The sequence below is a fragment of the Stomoxys calcitrans genome, chromosome 1 (genome assembly GCF_963082655.1).
Source record: "Stomoxys calcitrans chromosome 1, idStoCalc2.1, whole genome shotgun sequence".
Lineage (NCBI taxonomy): Eukaryota > Metazoa > Arthropoda > Insecta > Diptera > Muscidae > Stomoxys > Stomoxys calcitrans.
In genome coordinates, this window is record NC_081552.1 from 244,763,891 (window position 1) to 244,780,769 (window position 16,879).

General features: G+C 39.8%; 3 protein-coding genes across 3 annotated transcripts; all 3 read right to left on the reverse strand.

Moving 5' to 3' along the window:
• Positions 1–5,087: 5,087 nt before the first annotated feature.
• LOC106088871 (uncharacterized) lies at positions 5,088–7,186 on the reverse strand. The gene is made up of 2 exons (XM_013254580.2): positions 6,367–7,186; positions 5,088–6,081 (listed from the first exon to the last, which is right to left on the reverse strand). Exons 1-2 carry the CDS (start codon positions 6,500–6,502, stop codon positions 5,177–5,179), a joined length of 1,041 nt encoding a protein of 346 aa, XP_013110034.2. The 5' UTR covers positions 6,503–7,186; the 3' UTR covers positions 5,088–5,176.
• Positions 7,187–9,076: 1,890 nt separating this feature from the next.
• On the reverse strand, positions 9,077–13,488 carry LOC106088872 (uncharacterized). Its single transcript, XM_013254581.2, has 2 exons — positions 13,326–13,488; positions 9,077–10,249 (listed from the first exon to the last, which is right to left on the reverse strand). Exons 1-2 carry the CDS (start codon positions 13,456–13,458, stop codon positions 9,372–9,374), a joined length of 1,011 nt encoding a protein of 336 aa, XP_013110035.2. The 5' UTR covers positions 13,459–13,488; the 3' UTR covers positions 9,077–9,371.
• A 483-nt stretch (positions 13,489–13,971) lies between these two features.
• Positions 13,972–15,318, reverse strand: LOC131994113 (uncharacterized). Its single transcript, XM_059360414.1, has 2 exons — positions 15,072–15,318; positions 13,972–14,912 (listed from the first exon to the last, which is right to left on the reverse strand). The coding sequence occupies exons 1-2, from the start codon at positions 15,208–15,210 to the stop codon at positions 14,140–14,142; spliced, it is 912 nt and encodes a 303-aa protein (XP_059216397.1). The 5' UTR covers positions 15,211–15,318; the 3' UTR covers positions 13,972–14,139.
• Positions 15,319–16,879: the final 1,561 nt, after the last annotated feature.

Here is a 16,879-nt window from a genome sequence, read left to right on the forward strand (position 1 = left end):
TCCTTCGCAATTAGCTAGGCAAGTGTGTAAGTTGGAAAGGATGGCGAGTTTTTATGGCTGTGATCAAAAAAATAGCACAGGCAAGATTTTTTAAAAAAATTACCTTAAAAGTACTAACCAAAAATAAACGTGGACCGATTGGAACAACACAGATTGTGTAGGTTGATCTGGAAGGAAACATAGGTTGTATAATTTTTTGATATTGGGAGGGGACGGACCCTCCCCCTTACGCCAAAAGTACTACCCAAAAATAAAAGTGGACCGATCGGAACAATATGCAATTCAAATGAAAGGTATTCAAGAGTAGAGTACGAATTTCATTATAAAAGTTGGGTCCAAGTACCTGGGGGGCCACCCCAGCCCCAAAACCCCTTAAAATATATTTATTTGACGATCATGACAATATGGGACTCAAATGAAAGGTATTCGGCAGTAGATTACGAATATGGTCAGGAATTAGGAATAGGCTTTATAATTTATTGATAACAGAAGGGGGCGGGCCCTCCACTGTTACCCCAGAAACACCACCCAAAATCTGAAGTGGACCGACAAGGACAATATGGGTATCAATTGAAAAGCATGCGGGAATAGATAACGAATCTGACATACAAATTCATGTCGAAGTATAGGGGGTCACCCCAGCCCCACAACAACGCCCAAAACGGGCACATTAGCCAATCACGGATATATGGGACTCGGTTTGTTTGTTCCGTATAGACTGAATAACGGCAGAACCGATTTTCTTGTAATTTTCGCTTATTGTCTGGAAGGAAACATAGGCTACATAATTTTTCGGCATCGTAAGGGGGACGGACACTACCCCTTATGCCAAAAACACAACCCAAAATCAAAAGTGGACCGATCGGGACAATATAGGTATCAAATGGAAGGTATTGGAGAGTAGAATACAAATGTGGTATTAAAATTTGAGTCTAAGTTCCCATCGTTCCGCCCCAACCCCAAAACTCCCCCAAACAGACATATTGGACAGATGGGGCTTCAATGAAAGGTATTCGAGAGTAGATTTCGAATTTGGCATACAAAATCAGATCGAAGTATAAGGAGTCACGCCAACCCTCAAAAACACCATTAGACCCATTATCACTTTAAGATACTTGGCTGAACCGATTTTCTGAAAATTGTCAAAGATTGTGTACGTTTGTCTGGAGGGAAACATAGGCTATATAATTTTTAGATATCGGGTATAGGCGGGCCCTCCCCCTCATCCCAAAAACGCCACCCATATCCGAAAGTGCTCCAATGGGCACAATGTATTGGAGACCAGCAAACGAATATGGTATTAAAATTTGATTCCAAGTACCCAGCGGGCCCCCAAACTCCTCTAAACAGATATATCGAAGTGCAGACAAATATTTCGAGTAGTTGCAAACAGAATGACGAAATAATTATACCCCCATCCTATGGTGGAGAGTATAAAAAATATTAAATCTTATTTAAAGACCAATTCTGTCACATTTTATATTAAAACAATTTTCTATTGCTATTTAATTTGTCACATATGTATGAGCTTCTCTTTAAAAATATTTTAGTTCATCATTTGCCTTACAAAAAGACTTTGAGGGAAAAAAAATCTCCATAGATTTCATTTCTAGCTGTTGATTGTTGCTGATGAAGCCCCATTAAATGGCCATAAAAGTGTTAATAATGTTTGGCATACCTTTTGCTAGTCAACCATAACTGAACTTTAGTAAGCCATGCTAAATTCCTCACAGACACTATAAACGCCCTGGCTGGCCTTTCGGTGGTACCATCTACAAATGCACTCTTATTCACTTAGTCATTAAGCAGTCAATCCGCCAGCCAGCCAGCCATTTAGAGAGATAGACATGTAACCTATCCCAAAACAGGTAAATGCCATAAAAACGAGCTCTGCTAGACAATGCAAATTTCTATTCTGCATCCGTCCACAACTATGACGACTGTTTGCTTAATCACCGCATCATATGCTTACAGCTTAAGAGCGTCTTGTCCATAGCCTTTTATCAGGTGTGTCTTCTTCGTTATGATGGTGTGGGCACAAATGCAACTCCATAGAATGCTGCAGCACCGCTGTGGATTTTTGGACAACAAAAACAAACGACGTTCAGGTGTTAAAATTCGCAGTTTAGCGTTAATGCAGCTTCATGTTGCTGACATTACCAGGCGGTTGATTAAAAGGCGCTGCTGTCATGCAACTAAGTTGTAGGGAATTTCCCAGGAAACATTCGACAATTCTACCTTTTGTGAAATTCTCTTCAAAAAGATATGCCGTGGCACATTTGTGTTTTTAGTCTTGGAATTTTGGAATTTTTGTTTTCTAGTTTTTAGGTAAGTGGACATGCACGTGCATTAGCATCCCAAGAACTTGGACAGGTTTTTCCCGATAGCAGCATAATAATTTCCATTCATTATTGGCATTTGATTTGTTTTAGGCTTAACACGAACATCTATTTGTTTTTGTTTAGGGAAATTCGTTGATGCATTCGTAGTTTTCTCATTTCCATGGATTTGTGGGTTGTATCTTTTGTAAAAAAGGCGTTAAGTTCGGCCTGGCCGAACTTTGAATACCCGCCACCTCGGGTTTATATGTAAACCACCTTTCGTCAAAATCCGGTGAAAAAATGCATACCTTATTCCCCATAGCAGCTGTATTGAAATATGTTTCGATTTGGACCAAATACTGATAGGTACAATTGATTGTACAAATGTGTATAACAAAATATTGGTATTTTTAGTAGCTATACCTAAACATAAACCGATCTGAACCATATAAGACGCAAATGTCAAAAATCCCAACATAAGTCATTGTGTAAAACTTCACCGAAAGCGAATTATACAGGCGCCTTTTAGGGGGCCAAGATTTTAAATCGAGAGATCGGTCCATATGGCAGCTATATCCAAATCTGGACCGATCTGGGCCAAATTGAAGAAGAATGTCGAAGAGCCTAACACAACTCACTGGTTCAAATTTCGGCGAAATCGGACAATAAATGCGCCGTTTAAAGCCCCAATACCTTAAATCGAGAGATCGGTCTATATGCCAGCTATATCCAAATCTTGACCGATCTGGGCCAAATTGAAGAAGAATGTCTAAGAGCCTCACACAACTCTCTGTCCCAAATTTCGGCGAAATCGGACACTAAATGCGCCTTTTTTCGGGCTAAGACCTTAAATCGAGAGATCGGTCTATATGCCAGCTATATGCAAATCTTGACCGATCTGGGCCAAATTGAAGAAGAATGTCGAAGGGCCTGACACATCTCACTGTCCCAAATTTCGGCGAAATCGGACAATAAGTGCGCCTTTTTCGGGCTAAGACCTTAAATCGAGAGATCGGTCTATATGGCAGCTATATCCAAATCTGAACCGATCTGAGCCAAATTGCAGAAATATCTCGAAAGGCCTAACACAACCCACTGTCCCTAATTTCGGCAACATCGGACAATAAATGCGCCTTTTATAGCCCCAAAGCCTCAATCCGGGAGATCGGTCTATATGGCAGCCCTATCCAAATTTGAACCGATCTGTGCTATATTGCAGAAGTATATCGTGTTTCTCAACCTAACTCTCTGTCCCAAATTTCGGCGACATCGAACACTAAATGCGCCTTTTATGGGCCTAAAACCTTAAATCGAGAGATAGGTCTATATGGCAGCTATTTCCAAATCTGAACCGATCTGAGCCATATTGAAGAAGGATGTCGAGGGGCCTAACACAACTCACTGTCCCAAATTTTGGCAAAATCTGACTATAAATGCACCTTTTATGAACGGAAGACTTTAAATCGAGAGATCGATCTATATCGCAGCTATATCCAAATCTGAACCGATCTGAGCCAAATTGCAGAAATATGTCGAAAGGCCTAACACAACCCACTGTCCCAAATTTCGGCGACATCGCACAATAAATGCACCTTTTATGGGCCCAAAACCTTAAATCGAGAGATAGGTCTATATTGCTGCTATATCGAAATCTGGACCGATATGGGCCAAATTTAACAAGTAAAAAGGCATTAAGTTCGGCCAGGCCCAACTTTGGATACCTACCACCTCGGGTATATATACAATATTAACCCCCTTTCGTCACAATCCGATGAAAATTTGATAACTTATGCACCCAAATTCGGCGCTTACATTGAGTGGTCTTATAAACATAAGTCACTATTGAATTTTGTATTTCAAATTTCAACAAAATCGGGTAATAAAGCTTTTATGAGCTTTGGACCCTTAACCCGCATATCGGTTATCTAAATACAGTCCTATTTTTTCCATATTTGGGTCGGATGGCGGGTGGCCTAAAACTACTCACTGTTTCAAATTTCAGTGAAATTGAAAAAAAAAATGCTCTTAGGGGCTTCAGACCCTTTATCGGGAGATCGGTCTATATGGGGGCTATAGCTGAATATAGTCCGGTCCAAACCATATTTGGGGCGGATGTCGAGAGACCTAAAACAACCCACTGTTTAAAATTTCAGCGAAATCGGTTAAAAAATAAAGCTCTTAGGGGCTTCAGACCCTTTATCGGGAGATCGGTTTATATGGGAGCTATATCAGGTTCTTGATCGATTTAAACGATCAGGTTGGAAATCATAACAGAACATCACGCGCAAAACTACAGCCAAATCGGACAAAAATTGCGGCTTCCAGGGGCTCAAGAAGTCAAATCGGGAGATCGGTTTATATGAGAGCTATATTTAAATCTGGACCGATATGGCCCATTTGCAATCCCCAACGACCTTCATCGCTATTGAGTTTCTGTGCAAAATTTCAAGCGGCTAGCTTTTCGCGCTCGACCTCTATCGTCATTTCGACAGACGGACGGACATTGCTAGATCGACTTAGAATGTCGAGAGCATCAAACGGAATGAGTAGCTTAGTACACCCCCATCCTATGGTGGTGCCAATTGGGGCTTAAATAGAAGAAATGTGAGAGTAAAGCTGGATGCTCATATTTTTTTAGGCTAAATGCGTAGGTGGCCGCCCCACCCTACATACCCCGCAAACTGGACATATATGTGGATTATGGCAAAAGGGGGCTCAAAGGGAAACAAGCACTTTTCTCTTTTAACTGACTTTAAATTCGCTTAAAAAATCTTAAATTAAATTTATTGGTAAAAAATTTTTAATAATACATTTGGTGGTTCAATAAAAATAAATCATCTTCACGAGAATATTTGCTAACGTCGTCCCATCAGGCTAGACAATACGGCAGGTGTGGTAATGGTTATATGCTCAGCGTTTCTTCTGACGCCACTATTTTGAAGTGCTGCAGGGGATGGTTGCGGTTGAATTCTCAAAGCCGGGCTGGCCGTCAAAGGAGGTGGACCCACATTTGGAGCCATAATGTTCAGCACCAAATCACACATGCGGGAACGGAATTGTAGATTTTGCAAAGCATTCATCTGCTTCAGTTGAGGCATAAAACTTACAAGAAAATTATAATCCGGATCTGCGGTATGATCTGAGCATTGTAAAATATCCTTTTGTGTGGCCTTCATGAGTTTTTCTTCTTCCTGATGGAGATTTTCAAGAAACTGAACATTTTGCTCACTTTGTGCAGCAATTGGTCTAATCTTTACTGGCTGAGTGATGGGAGGAGGCGCAGGCGGGGACTTTTTCCCAGTGCCATTACTCACACTGTAGATGGTGGTGGACGCTGGCAAATTCTGAAGCAGTTCATCGGGGCTCATTGTATTCGTAAGAAATTGTGCTCTGTATTCAGCATTTTCCTTTTCATACTCCTCCTCGTCTTCGTTGAATTGAAACTCATCGATGTTAATGAAACCGGGTTCAATTTTAATGCGACTGGTATCCTGTGTGGGTATTTGCTCTTCATCTTCCTCCTCCTCATCAGCCTCTTGCTGCTCGGTTGCTTGATCCCCACGGCATTCCATAGAGTGACGTTTTCGCTTACAATCCTTGACAAATTCCAACGATTTGTAGTATATCCATTTGCTATCGTAGTCTTTTTGAGGATCATAAACACCCCTTTTGATGTCTTTCTCTATACGTTTTCGAGTGCGTTTAACGAGAGCATGATAGGCATCGCGTACATTTTTCCATTTTCGTTTGCATTGCTCAACTGCTCCAGAGTGTAGCGAAGCCAACAACATAACGACAACAGAGATCAAGCAGGCAGGCAGGCATTCGAATTAACAGCCACCACACAAACACACAGCCACCAAGCAAACATATTTGAAGAGAGTGAGAGAGCGAACAAGAGAAATAATTAGAATAAAATATAAGAGAGCAGAGTTCGGTAAGGCTTGTCGTACTCTCTATTCGCATGCCTTGCTAGGTAGGCAGCAGCTCTACTTAAAAGGCACTCACACAGGCGATAACGTCTTCAACCCTACCACAAACTCACCATCATCCACCTTTAGAGCGTCAGCCACTTCTTGCCATAGCTTGGGTATTATTGTTCTTGACTTATTATCGGGATGTTGCATATCCCATAATCCTGGTCTTACGCGAACTTCGTCGATCAAACGCTGCACATCCATTTGCTTCGGCTTTTATCGTTAAACTGAATTGCCATCGCCTTGAAATTGTTCGTTGTAGTCTCATACTCGTACAAACATACATGGCATAAAGGGCATGCAGCTGCCGAAAGAAGCGAATTTAATTTTTACCATTCTTTTTGTTGGTGGCGAATATCTTCATCGCTTCAACGTGATGTCTCTAACATTCTCTTGCTTTTTACTCTCGATCTACCAGCATAGGGTTGCCATTATTTGTTTTACATATCCTATTGAATCGGAAACATGATTGGGTGGCATACGCATTTTATAGGGAGATAACGATTAATGAAATTTTTGGTATTTTTACGCTAAGCATTATTCGATGTTTAAAGCTTTTTATACCCACCACCAAGAGATGGAGGTATATTCATTGTGTCATTCCGTTTGCAACATATCCAAATATTCCTTTGCGACTCTCTAAAGTATATATATTCTTGATCAGCGTACAAATCTAAGACCATCTAGCCATGTCCGTCCGTCTGCCTGTTGAAATCTTGCTACAGTCTTTAAAAATAGAGATATTGAGGTGAAACTTTGCCCAGATTCTGTTTTTGTCCATACGCAGGCTAAGCAGGTTGGTATAGCCCCCATATAGATCGATCCGCCGATTTAGGGTCTTAAGCCCATAAAAGCCACATTTATTATCAGATTTTGCTGAAATTTGGAACAGTGAGTTGTGTAAGGGCCTTCGACATCCTTCTTCAGACCGGTCCAGATTAGAATATAGCTGTCATATAGACCGATCCGCCGATTTAGGTTCTTAGCCACATAAAAGCCACATTTTTTATCCGATTTTGCTGAAATTTGGGACATAGAGTTGTGTTAGGCCACTTCACAACTCGTTCTTCAATTTGGCCCAGATCGGTCCAGATTTGGATATAGCTGCCATAAAGGCCGATATCTCGATTTTAAGTCTTGGCCCCATAAAGGGCGCATTTATAACCCGATTTTTCTGAATTTTGACACAGTGACTTTTTTTAGGCTTTTCGACATCCTTATCGTATATGGTTCAGATCGGTTTCCAAGATTATGTAGGGCATGGTTAATCACCATCTTGTGAGATATGTAGAGGCCAATAGTCTTCTTAGCGACCGACAGTATGGGTTCCGCAGAAATCGCTCTACGGGTGACCTGATGGCATTCCTCTCTGAACGTTGGAGTTCGCTCTATTCACCAGTTCGGTGAGAGTGAGGCTCTGGATATCTCCAAGGCATTTGATAGGTTCTGGCAGAGTGCACCCCTCTCAAAGATTGTTGCTTTTGGTGTTGGTTATGAATTCGCCCGATTTATATCGAGCTTACTTAGAGACCGCACTATAACAATTGTTGAAGATGGGTTCTCATCTGATGAATATAGATTGACCGCAGGTGTTCCACCAGGCTCTGTCCTTTCTCCCTCTCTTTTTATACCCTCCACCATAGGATGGGGGTATACTAATTTCGTCATTCTGTTTGTAACACCTCGAACTATTCGTCATGATCGTCATGTCATTTTAAGTCGATCTAGCCATGTCCGTCCGTCCATCTGTCTGTCGAAAGCACGCTAACTTTCGAAGGAGTAAAGCCGGGCGCTTGAAATTTTGCACAAATACTTTTTGTTAGTGTAGGTCAAATCGGTCCATGTTTTTATATAGCTGCCATATAAACCGATCATGGGTCTTGACTTCTTGAGCCTCTAGAGGACGCAATTCCTATCCGATTGGAATGACATTTTGCACGACGTGTTTTGTTATGATATCCAACAACTGTGCCAAGTATGGTTAAAATCTGTTCATAACCTGATATAGCTGCCATATAAACCGATCTTGGGTCTTGACTTCTTGAGCCTCTAGAGGACGTAATTCCTATACGATTGGAATGACATCGTGCACGACGTGTTTTGTTATGATATCCAACAACTGTGCCAAGTATGGTTGAAATCTGTTCATAACCTGATATAGCTGCCATATAAACCGATCTTGGGTCTTGACTTCTTGAGCCTCTAGAGGACGCAATTGTTATCCGATTTGCCTGAAATTTTGTACGACGTGTTTTGTTATGATATCCAACAACTGTGCCAAGTATGGTTCAAATCTGTTCATAACCTGATATAGCTGCCATATAAACCGATCTTGAGTCTTGACTTCTTGAGCCTCTAGAGGACGCAATTCCTATCCGATTGGAATGACATTTTGCACGACGTGTTTTGTTATGATATCCAACAACTGTGCCAAGTATGGTTGAAATCTGTTCATAACCTGCTATAGCTGCCATATAAACCAATCTTGGGTCTTGACTTCTTGAGCCTCTAGAGGACGCAATTGTTATCCGATTTGCCTGAAATTTATTACGACGGATCCTCTCATGACCATCAACATATGTGTTTATTATGGTCTGAATCGGTCTATAGCCTGATACAGCTCCCAAATAAAAAGAAGAGATGCCGGGTAAAGAACTCGACAAATGCGATCCATGGTGGAAGATATATAAGATTCGCCCCGGCCGAACTTTGCACGCTTTTACTTATTTTATTCTTAAATTTTTTTTTTTATTATTTTATTGATCGATATAAAAAAAATGTAAATATTAACGGTCTTTTGAAATGGGTTTATTTGACAGATTTCCTTTAGAGAACTGTCAAATAAACCTATTTTAAAGCCTAAAATTTGTCATATTTTCACATAGGGAAGACAAAAACCGTAAATCTCTTAAAATTAAAAAATTTTACAATTATTTTAAATGATGCAAAGTGATATGAAAATTAAACTTAGCCTAAATGTTTAAAATGACATAATGATGATTTCAGTCCTTTGAGACAAATAACAGAGGGCAGTATAGTCAACGATTCCTTCCTTATCACCTCTGCCACGCCTTTAATTGAACATTACATTCGGATTATTTTCCCCTTGGGCCATGAATGGGGCTTGGGTCAATGTTGGTAATGCTGGAGCATTTGGCGCCGCAGCCATGGTGGGCGCCAAAATACTCAAAACCAAGTCACACATTCTCCCACGAAATTGTAGATTCTGTAAATCGGACATTTTCTTCATGTGCGGCATAAAACTGACAAGAAAATTGTAATCGGAATCTCCTATGTGATCCTGGGCCCGACTTATATCCCTTTTGGTGGACTGTATGAGCTTTTGCTCCTCCTTCTCCAGATCTTCGAGGAAATGGACTCGATCCTCGTTGCGCGAATTGGAAGAAGGGCATCTGCATTTCTCCTGCTTCACCCCATTGTCTAATCGGGGAGTATCATTGGAGATATGCTGCTCTGGCATGTCATTGGAAAGATTCTGCTCCAATGAATTGGTCAAGGACAAAGTGGCCGATAAGCGGCGGGCCGCTTGTGGTGTGGCAATATTTTGAAATTCCTCAAACAGCATATCATTAGCAGTCTCGTCGTCATCATCAATGCCCAACTCATAGGCTGTGGTATCTTCATCAACGTCCTCTTTAATCTTAACCTCTGTCGTAGAGGGTTGGGGCTCATCCAGGCTTGTGCTTGGCTGCTCCATTGTATTATTAGCACCTTCTTCATCGACTGTATTATCATCGGCCGCGACTTTTTGCCTTCTTTTGCTTTCTTTGATGAATTCCAAATCGTCATAAAAGGCCCATTTACTTTTGTAACTTATTTTTGGATCATACACTCCCAATGACTTGTCTCTCTTTTTGCGCCGCGCAAATCGTCGAACCTCACCATGAAATGTATCGCGTAGATTTTTCCATTTGCGTTTGCAGTCCTCAACTGGCAGCGGCGAAAGAATTACAGCCAATTGCAATGCATTCAATTAAATTGAACATCGCGTTGTGCCCATTGAGGCGAATACATACGAAGAGACCGCAACGAGTGTAGAGACAAACATTTTTTATACACGCAGTACAGTTGTTTCAGCAAAGCGAAAGCATGCAAATAAAAACAAAGAAAGAGAGGTAAGCAACACTTTTGAGTAGGTACCAAAAGCATAATGCTGTAGATATTTAATGCAGATACTATACTTAGGTATGTTAGCAAGGATGTGTGTATATATATGGGTCATTCCATACAGGAAAATGGTAAGCTTTAGATAATGTGTGTGCATTGCTTAAGTTGTCTCATGGTTTATGGTAGGTAATATTGTAAATTAGCTGATAGTTCTAGTGAACTGCATGAGGGGTTTATGAACGAATACAAATATATGACGTTTCTTAATTTGCAGGCAAAATCCATCTCTGTGTATATAAAAGAGAGGCATGAGAGACCCTTCCCAAACGGCTAAAACTAGAATCATGAAATTTTTCGGTTGAAGGCTGCATTGGGTGTTATTCGTACGTTTAGGTACTTAAAAATACCAAAAAGTACGAATTGATACATATTTGCCCAGTGCAAACGGAAAGGGCTAATATTATGTTCTCGGGCTCAAATTAAAGAGCGTTACGAAAAAATAAGGTCTGGTGACAAAAAAATTTGGAAAATTGTACCGGAGACAAAGAGAGAGAAATAGTAAGTTAGTGCAGCAATTGATACTTTCTTTATAAATTGAGCTAGAACTGTGAATTTTGGAACTTCGGTAGCCACCTAAATTGGGTGACCATAAGAGTTTTTGGAAATTGTTGCATTTGTACATTAGCACTAAAAAAAGTACCAAAATTGTACGACATTGGTGAATTTTGTACAGGGCGAATCGATGGAGCTAGCATTTTGAAATTTAACTTAAAAGACATCTGTTGCAAAATCGTGAAATAAAACAATTAAAAAGTCGTTAAGTTCGGCCGGGCTAAATTTTCGTCAAAATCCGTTGACAAATGCATACCTTATGCACCATAGCAGCTACATTGAAATATATTCCGATGTGGATAAGGATCATAGGGCCAAGGTTTAAATCGAGATATCGGTCTATATGGCAGCTATATGCAAATCTGGAACGATTCAGGCCAAGTTGCAGAAAAACTTCGAAGAGCCTAACACAAGTTTCGGCGTCGGTCTATATCGGTCTATATGACAGCTATATGCGAACCTTGATCGATCTAGACCAAATTGCAGAAATATGTCGAGGGGCTCAACTTAACTCATTGTCCGAATTTCGCGACATCAGACAATAAATGCACCTTTTAAGGGCCCAAAACCTTAAATCGAGAGATCGGTCTATATGGCAGCAAATTCAAATCTGAACCGATCTAGACCAAATTGTACATGGATATTGAAGGGCCTAACACAACTCACTGTCCCAAATTTCAGCAAAATCGGAAAATAAATGCACCTTTTAAGGGCCCAAAACCTTAAATCGATAGATCGGTCTATATGGCAGCAAATTCAAATCTGAACCGATCTGGGCCAAATTTCACATGGATATCGAAGGGCCTAACACAACTCACTGTCCCAAATTTCAGCAAAATCGGACAATAAATGCGCCTTTTATGGGCCCAAGACCTTAAATCGAGAGATCGGTCTATATGGCAGCTATATCCAAACCTGAACCGTTCTGGGCCAAATTGAAGAAAGATGTCAAAAGGCCTAACACAACTCACTATCTGAAATTTCGGCGACATCAGACAATAAATGCGCCTTTACCTTAAATCAAGAGGTCAGACTATATGGCAGCTATATCCAAACCTGGACCGATCTGTGCCATATTGCAGTAGCATATCGAGGGGCTTAATTTAACAAACTTTCCCAAATTTCGGCGACAAATTTGACAATAAATGCGCCTTTTATGGGTCCAAAACCTTAAATCGAGAGATCCGTTTTCTATGGCAGCTATATACAAATCTGAACCGATCTGGGCCAAATTGAAGAAGGATGTCGAAGGGTCTAACACAATTCACTGTCCTAAATTTCGGCAAAATCGCAAAATAAATGTGGCTTTTATGTGCCTAAGACCCTAATTCGCGGATCGGTCTATATGGTAGCTATATTCATATCTGGACCGATCGGGGCCAAATTGAAGGCTGTCGAAGGGCCTAACACAACTCACTGTTACAAATTTCAGCGAAATCGGATAATAAATGTGGTTTTTATGAGCCTAAGACCCTTAATCGGCGAATCGGTCTCTATGGGGGCTATATCACGATATAGTCCGATATAGCCCATCTTCTAACTTAACCAGCTTATGGACAAAAAATAGAATCTGTGCAAAGTTTCAGCTCAATATCTCCATTTTTTAAGACTGTAGCTTGATTTCAACAGACAGACTGAGGGACATGTCTAGATCGTCTTAGATTTTTACGCTGATCAAGAATATATATACTTTATAGGAACGGAAAGTGATATTTCGATGTGTTGCAAACGGAGTGACAAAATGAATATTCCCCCAACCTTCGGTGGTGGGTATAACAAACATTGTTTAGGTGAGGAAATATTTTTAAAATTTATTTTTTTGTTTTTGATTTAAGAAATTGTAGAACTCCCAGATTTCGAACACAATAGAATATTTTATTATATAAAAAAATCGATTCCCAATAGTTCAATGAAATATGTTAATCTCCGTTAACTAGACTTTAGCTGGATTGCGTTGCCCTTACCCAGGCATTACCATAATAATTGTAAATCGCAACTTTTGCGTATAACCTTTGTTAACAATTTTAAAATTCGGTTTTCTCGGATCACCCTATTAAATACCCTATGAAGTAATTAAAACCTTTCATTTCAACATTAAATACCCTCAATATCATGCAATTTGCCTTATTTTAATATATACACTTCAGCACACAAACTTTTTCGTTACTATTCCCAGGTATGGAATGACCCATATATGTATACAAAGATTTTATAACTGTACTTTTGAGGTATTTATTAGTCAACAAAAAACAAAACAGATGTATCTCTCGCTAACAACTTTACTCACCATTTGCTCCCAGTGCTTCGGCCACCTCCATCCACTTTACTGGTGCCGTGTACCTGGCTTTTGTCATATCCCACAACACCGGTCTCTGGCGTACTTCACTTATCAAACGCTTCACATCCATTGTGGATGGCATTTTTCGTTAAACTAAACGAGCAAACGAAACGAAAATCGTTTAAAAAACAAAAATTCAAATAAAATTGCGGCGAATTGCTCTCGCCTAGCTAAATGGGCGAGAAACATGAGTGGGATAACAAACATACACACACGCACATGTATATATGTTCGTATTTCTCTTTCGCTCTGGGTGTAATAAGGTCGTTTCATATTGTGGCAATTGTTTTGTTACACAGTGGTTACAAAAAAAAAGTGAGAAAATTTTTATAGAAGATAAAAATTTTATAAATTATTCAGAAAAAAGTAAAAAAAAAATTTCCCAATTGTCTATGACGAAAAATTTTAGGAAAAATCAATTTTTAATAGTTTTATGCGACAAAATTTTCTCTGAAATCACATTTCGACGAAATTTTCTATGAAAAAAAAGTCGATAGGATTTAAATTTCCTAAAGGTCTTAAGTCTTTGTTTCAAAGAATCAAATTTTCGGCAAAACTTTGTAAAAAATTCAATATTAATAAAATTCTCTAGAAATCAAATCAATCCAATTTTAGTGAAATAAGCTATACAAACATTTTTTTATGAACAATGTTATTTTTGTAAAACATGTAATTAATAAATAATATTTACAAAAAATATTTTATAAAAAATTATGAGTATGGTTAAGTTGCTACATAACATTTTTTACAAAGAATGTCCTCCTCATGTTTTATATGGCGTGTTAGACATTGTTAAGCTTGGGGACAAAATGTCCCATACCAATTCACTCATTTTGACGCGAAATTGCAGATTTTGCAAATCATTCATTTTCTTCAAATGGGGTAAGAAGCTAATAAGAAAATTCAGTTCAGAGTCCTGCATGTTTTCTGGGCAGCTTAAAGTTTGCTGCTTATGAAATTCAAAATTTTGCTCCTTTTGATCTGGTTTTAGAGGAATCGGATGATTTCCCTCCAACGCTCTTTGTTCTATTGCATTAAAAATTACAACTGTGGATGGTTTCTCTTCTTCTGTGCTATTGAAGTTATGTCTTGGTGTGCTGTTATTTGATAATTCCTCAACACCAACAACTGTTGGTGGTTTCCCTTCTTCTGTGTTGTTGAAATTATGCGTGGGTGTGCTATTATTTGATAATTCCTGTATTGGTATATTCTGGAATTCATCCATTGATAAATCATCATTGTCTTCACAGCTCTCCAGCTCAGAATCTTCTTCAAAATCGCTTATTTCAATGGGCTCGCATTTAATTTGGCCATTACCTTGGGCTTGAGAATCAGGGCGTTGATTTTCTTCATTGGTCTGTTGGTCTTGATTAGCTGCAGATTTTGATTTTCTATAACGACGCTGCTCGCGAATAAATTCCATGTAATCAAAAAATTGTCCTTTGGGTATAAAGGTCTTACCCTCCCTTTTGCAGCGACTCACATAGCGACGATAACTGTCGCGTAAATTTTTCCATTTACGTTTGCAATCTTCAACTAATCCGCAGTGTGGGCAACATTCGATGAAGCACAAAAAAAAATACAATAGAGAGAGAGAGAGAGAGAGAGAGAGAGAGAGGGAGAGAGACATTTCAGTTTTAAACTACAATACATTTGTATGTATGTGTGAAAGTAGGAACTTTTTCAAAAACTTACCATTTTCCACATTGATAGCATCAGCCACCTCTTGCCACAATGGCTGCATTTTATTTGGTGTTCGCATTGTGCTCCTGTACTGCATATTCCACAATTCCGGTCTTTTACGAACTTCTTCAATCAAACGACGCACATCCATTTCGCTTGGCTCAAGATATCCAACTAAAGTCGCTTAATTTTTCAGGCGTCGTTTCGATGTTTGCTTCGTTGAAACAACAACAATTACATGGAATGCTGCTGCTTTGATAGCCAGACAGCTATACAAGGCATTCACTCATTGATTGTGCTCTCTAGTCATTGGGGTGGAGAGATACTGAGATGTGTCAGGGTTGCCAACAAAAATTTTTTTTTTTTGGCAGCAGATTTTCGGTCGGTTTTTTTTGAAGAAAAAAAATAAAATAAAATAAGAATTTAAATAATAAATAACAATTGGAAAGTAAATTACGTAACATAAATAATGGACCAAAATGCACTTTATAGGACTCAATACCGATTTCTATGTAACTTGGTATGCAGACGTGATTTTAAACCATGAACATGGATTTGAAGTTCGTTTGTAAGTGAAATGCCTGTGAACGACCTCTAGGGGGCAAAATCTTTCTAGGAGAAATAAACTTTATTTGAATATCAAATGAGTTGATTAAGACTGTACAAAAAAGTAGAAAAAATAAATCCGGTAAGGAGCTATATGACCATGAGGATAATGTGATCCAATCGCAGAAGATCACATCAACTTATTGAAGAAGGGTGGCATCATGGAAACTTTGGGTTCTTATGGTGGGAAGAAGAATGTATTTTTGGCCGGATATTTGTCAAAATTCATGGAAATAGCCATCAAAACGCTGCAAGAGAAGAGGAGGTTGATGATTAGGATATAGAAGAGTAGGAAGACAAAGAGTTGTCCGCATTGACCGCACAGTGGGTGAAGAGAGAGAGAGACCAAATTAAGTATAGTCCTGAGTCTGATTTTTACCTCAAAGCAGTAATCCCTGGAAAGTTTCATCGCCACTTGCCCATTTTTCTTGCATGCGTTTCAGCCGTCTACAATGAAGTCTCTAAATACATGTCGCGGTGACCTGACAACCGAATCATGCCGTGTGCGAACCACATGTCCGTTACCACAACCACAGAGCCAATGTGCTCGCTTACCTTTCCCGTATACACAATTTCCGTGAATGAATCATGTCGCTGTAACTATAACAGCCATCGTTGCCTAGTGTCAGACAGTGGAGCCATTGATCACGCGTAACCCCTAGATGTATTAGAAGAGGTTTCCGATCGAATACCTGAGATGACACTTGAGGTCGAGTGCGAGACACTGCTGTCGGGGGCACAGTCTTGGATTGACAGAACTCTTGTATTGCCATTTGGGAGATCGTGCTACACAGATGTATCAAAGCTAGAGGACAGAGTGGGCCTGGGGGTCTACATTGAGAACCCAAGCACTGAGATCTGTATTCGAATGCCTGACCATAATACCATCCTGCAGGCAGAGAAACGGGTGATCACGGAATGTGTAAGGTTGTGTTGTGTTCACGAAAGCACGTCGATTGCGAACGTCAGGATAATAACAACCGCTACGGTCAGGTCACGATCAGTCTTGGAATGTAAAAAGGAGTTTAACGATTACTCTGAGGATGGCAAAATCAGCATCGTTTGGATGACGGGTCATAGCACAGTAAGAGGGAGTTGGTAGCGTGCTTGGATTACCAGTGCAGGGGTCATGGGTTCGATTCCCGCCAGAAGTCTTGGTCTGTCGCTATTGTGATATCACAATGGACTTAAAATTGTCTTAGTGAGTCTGCAAA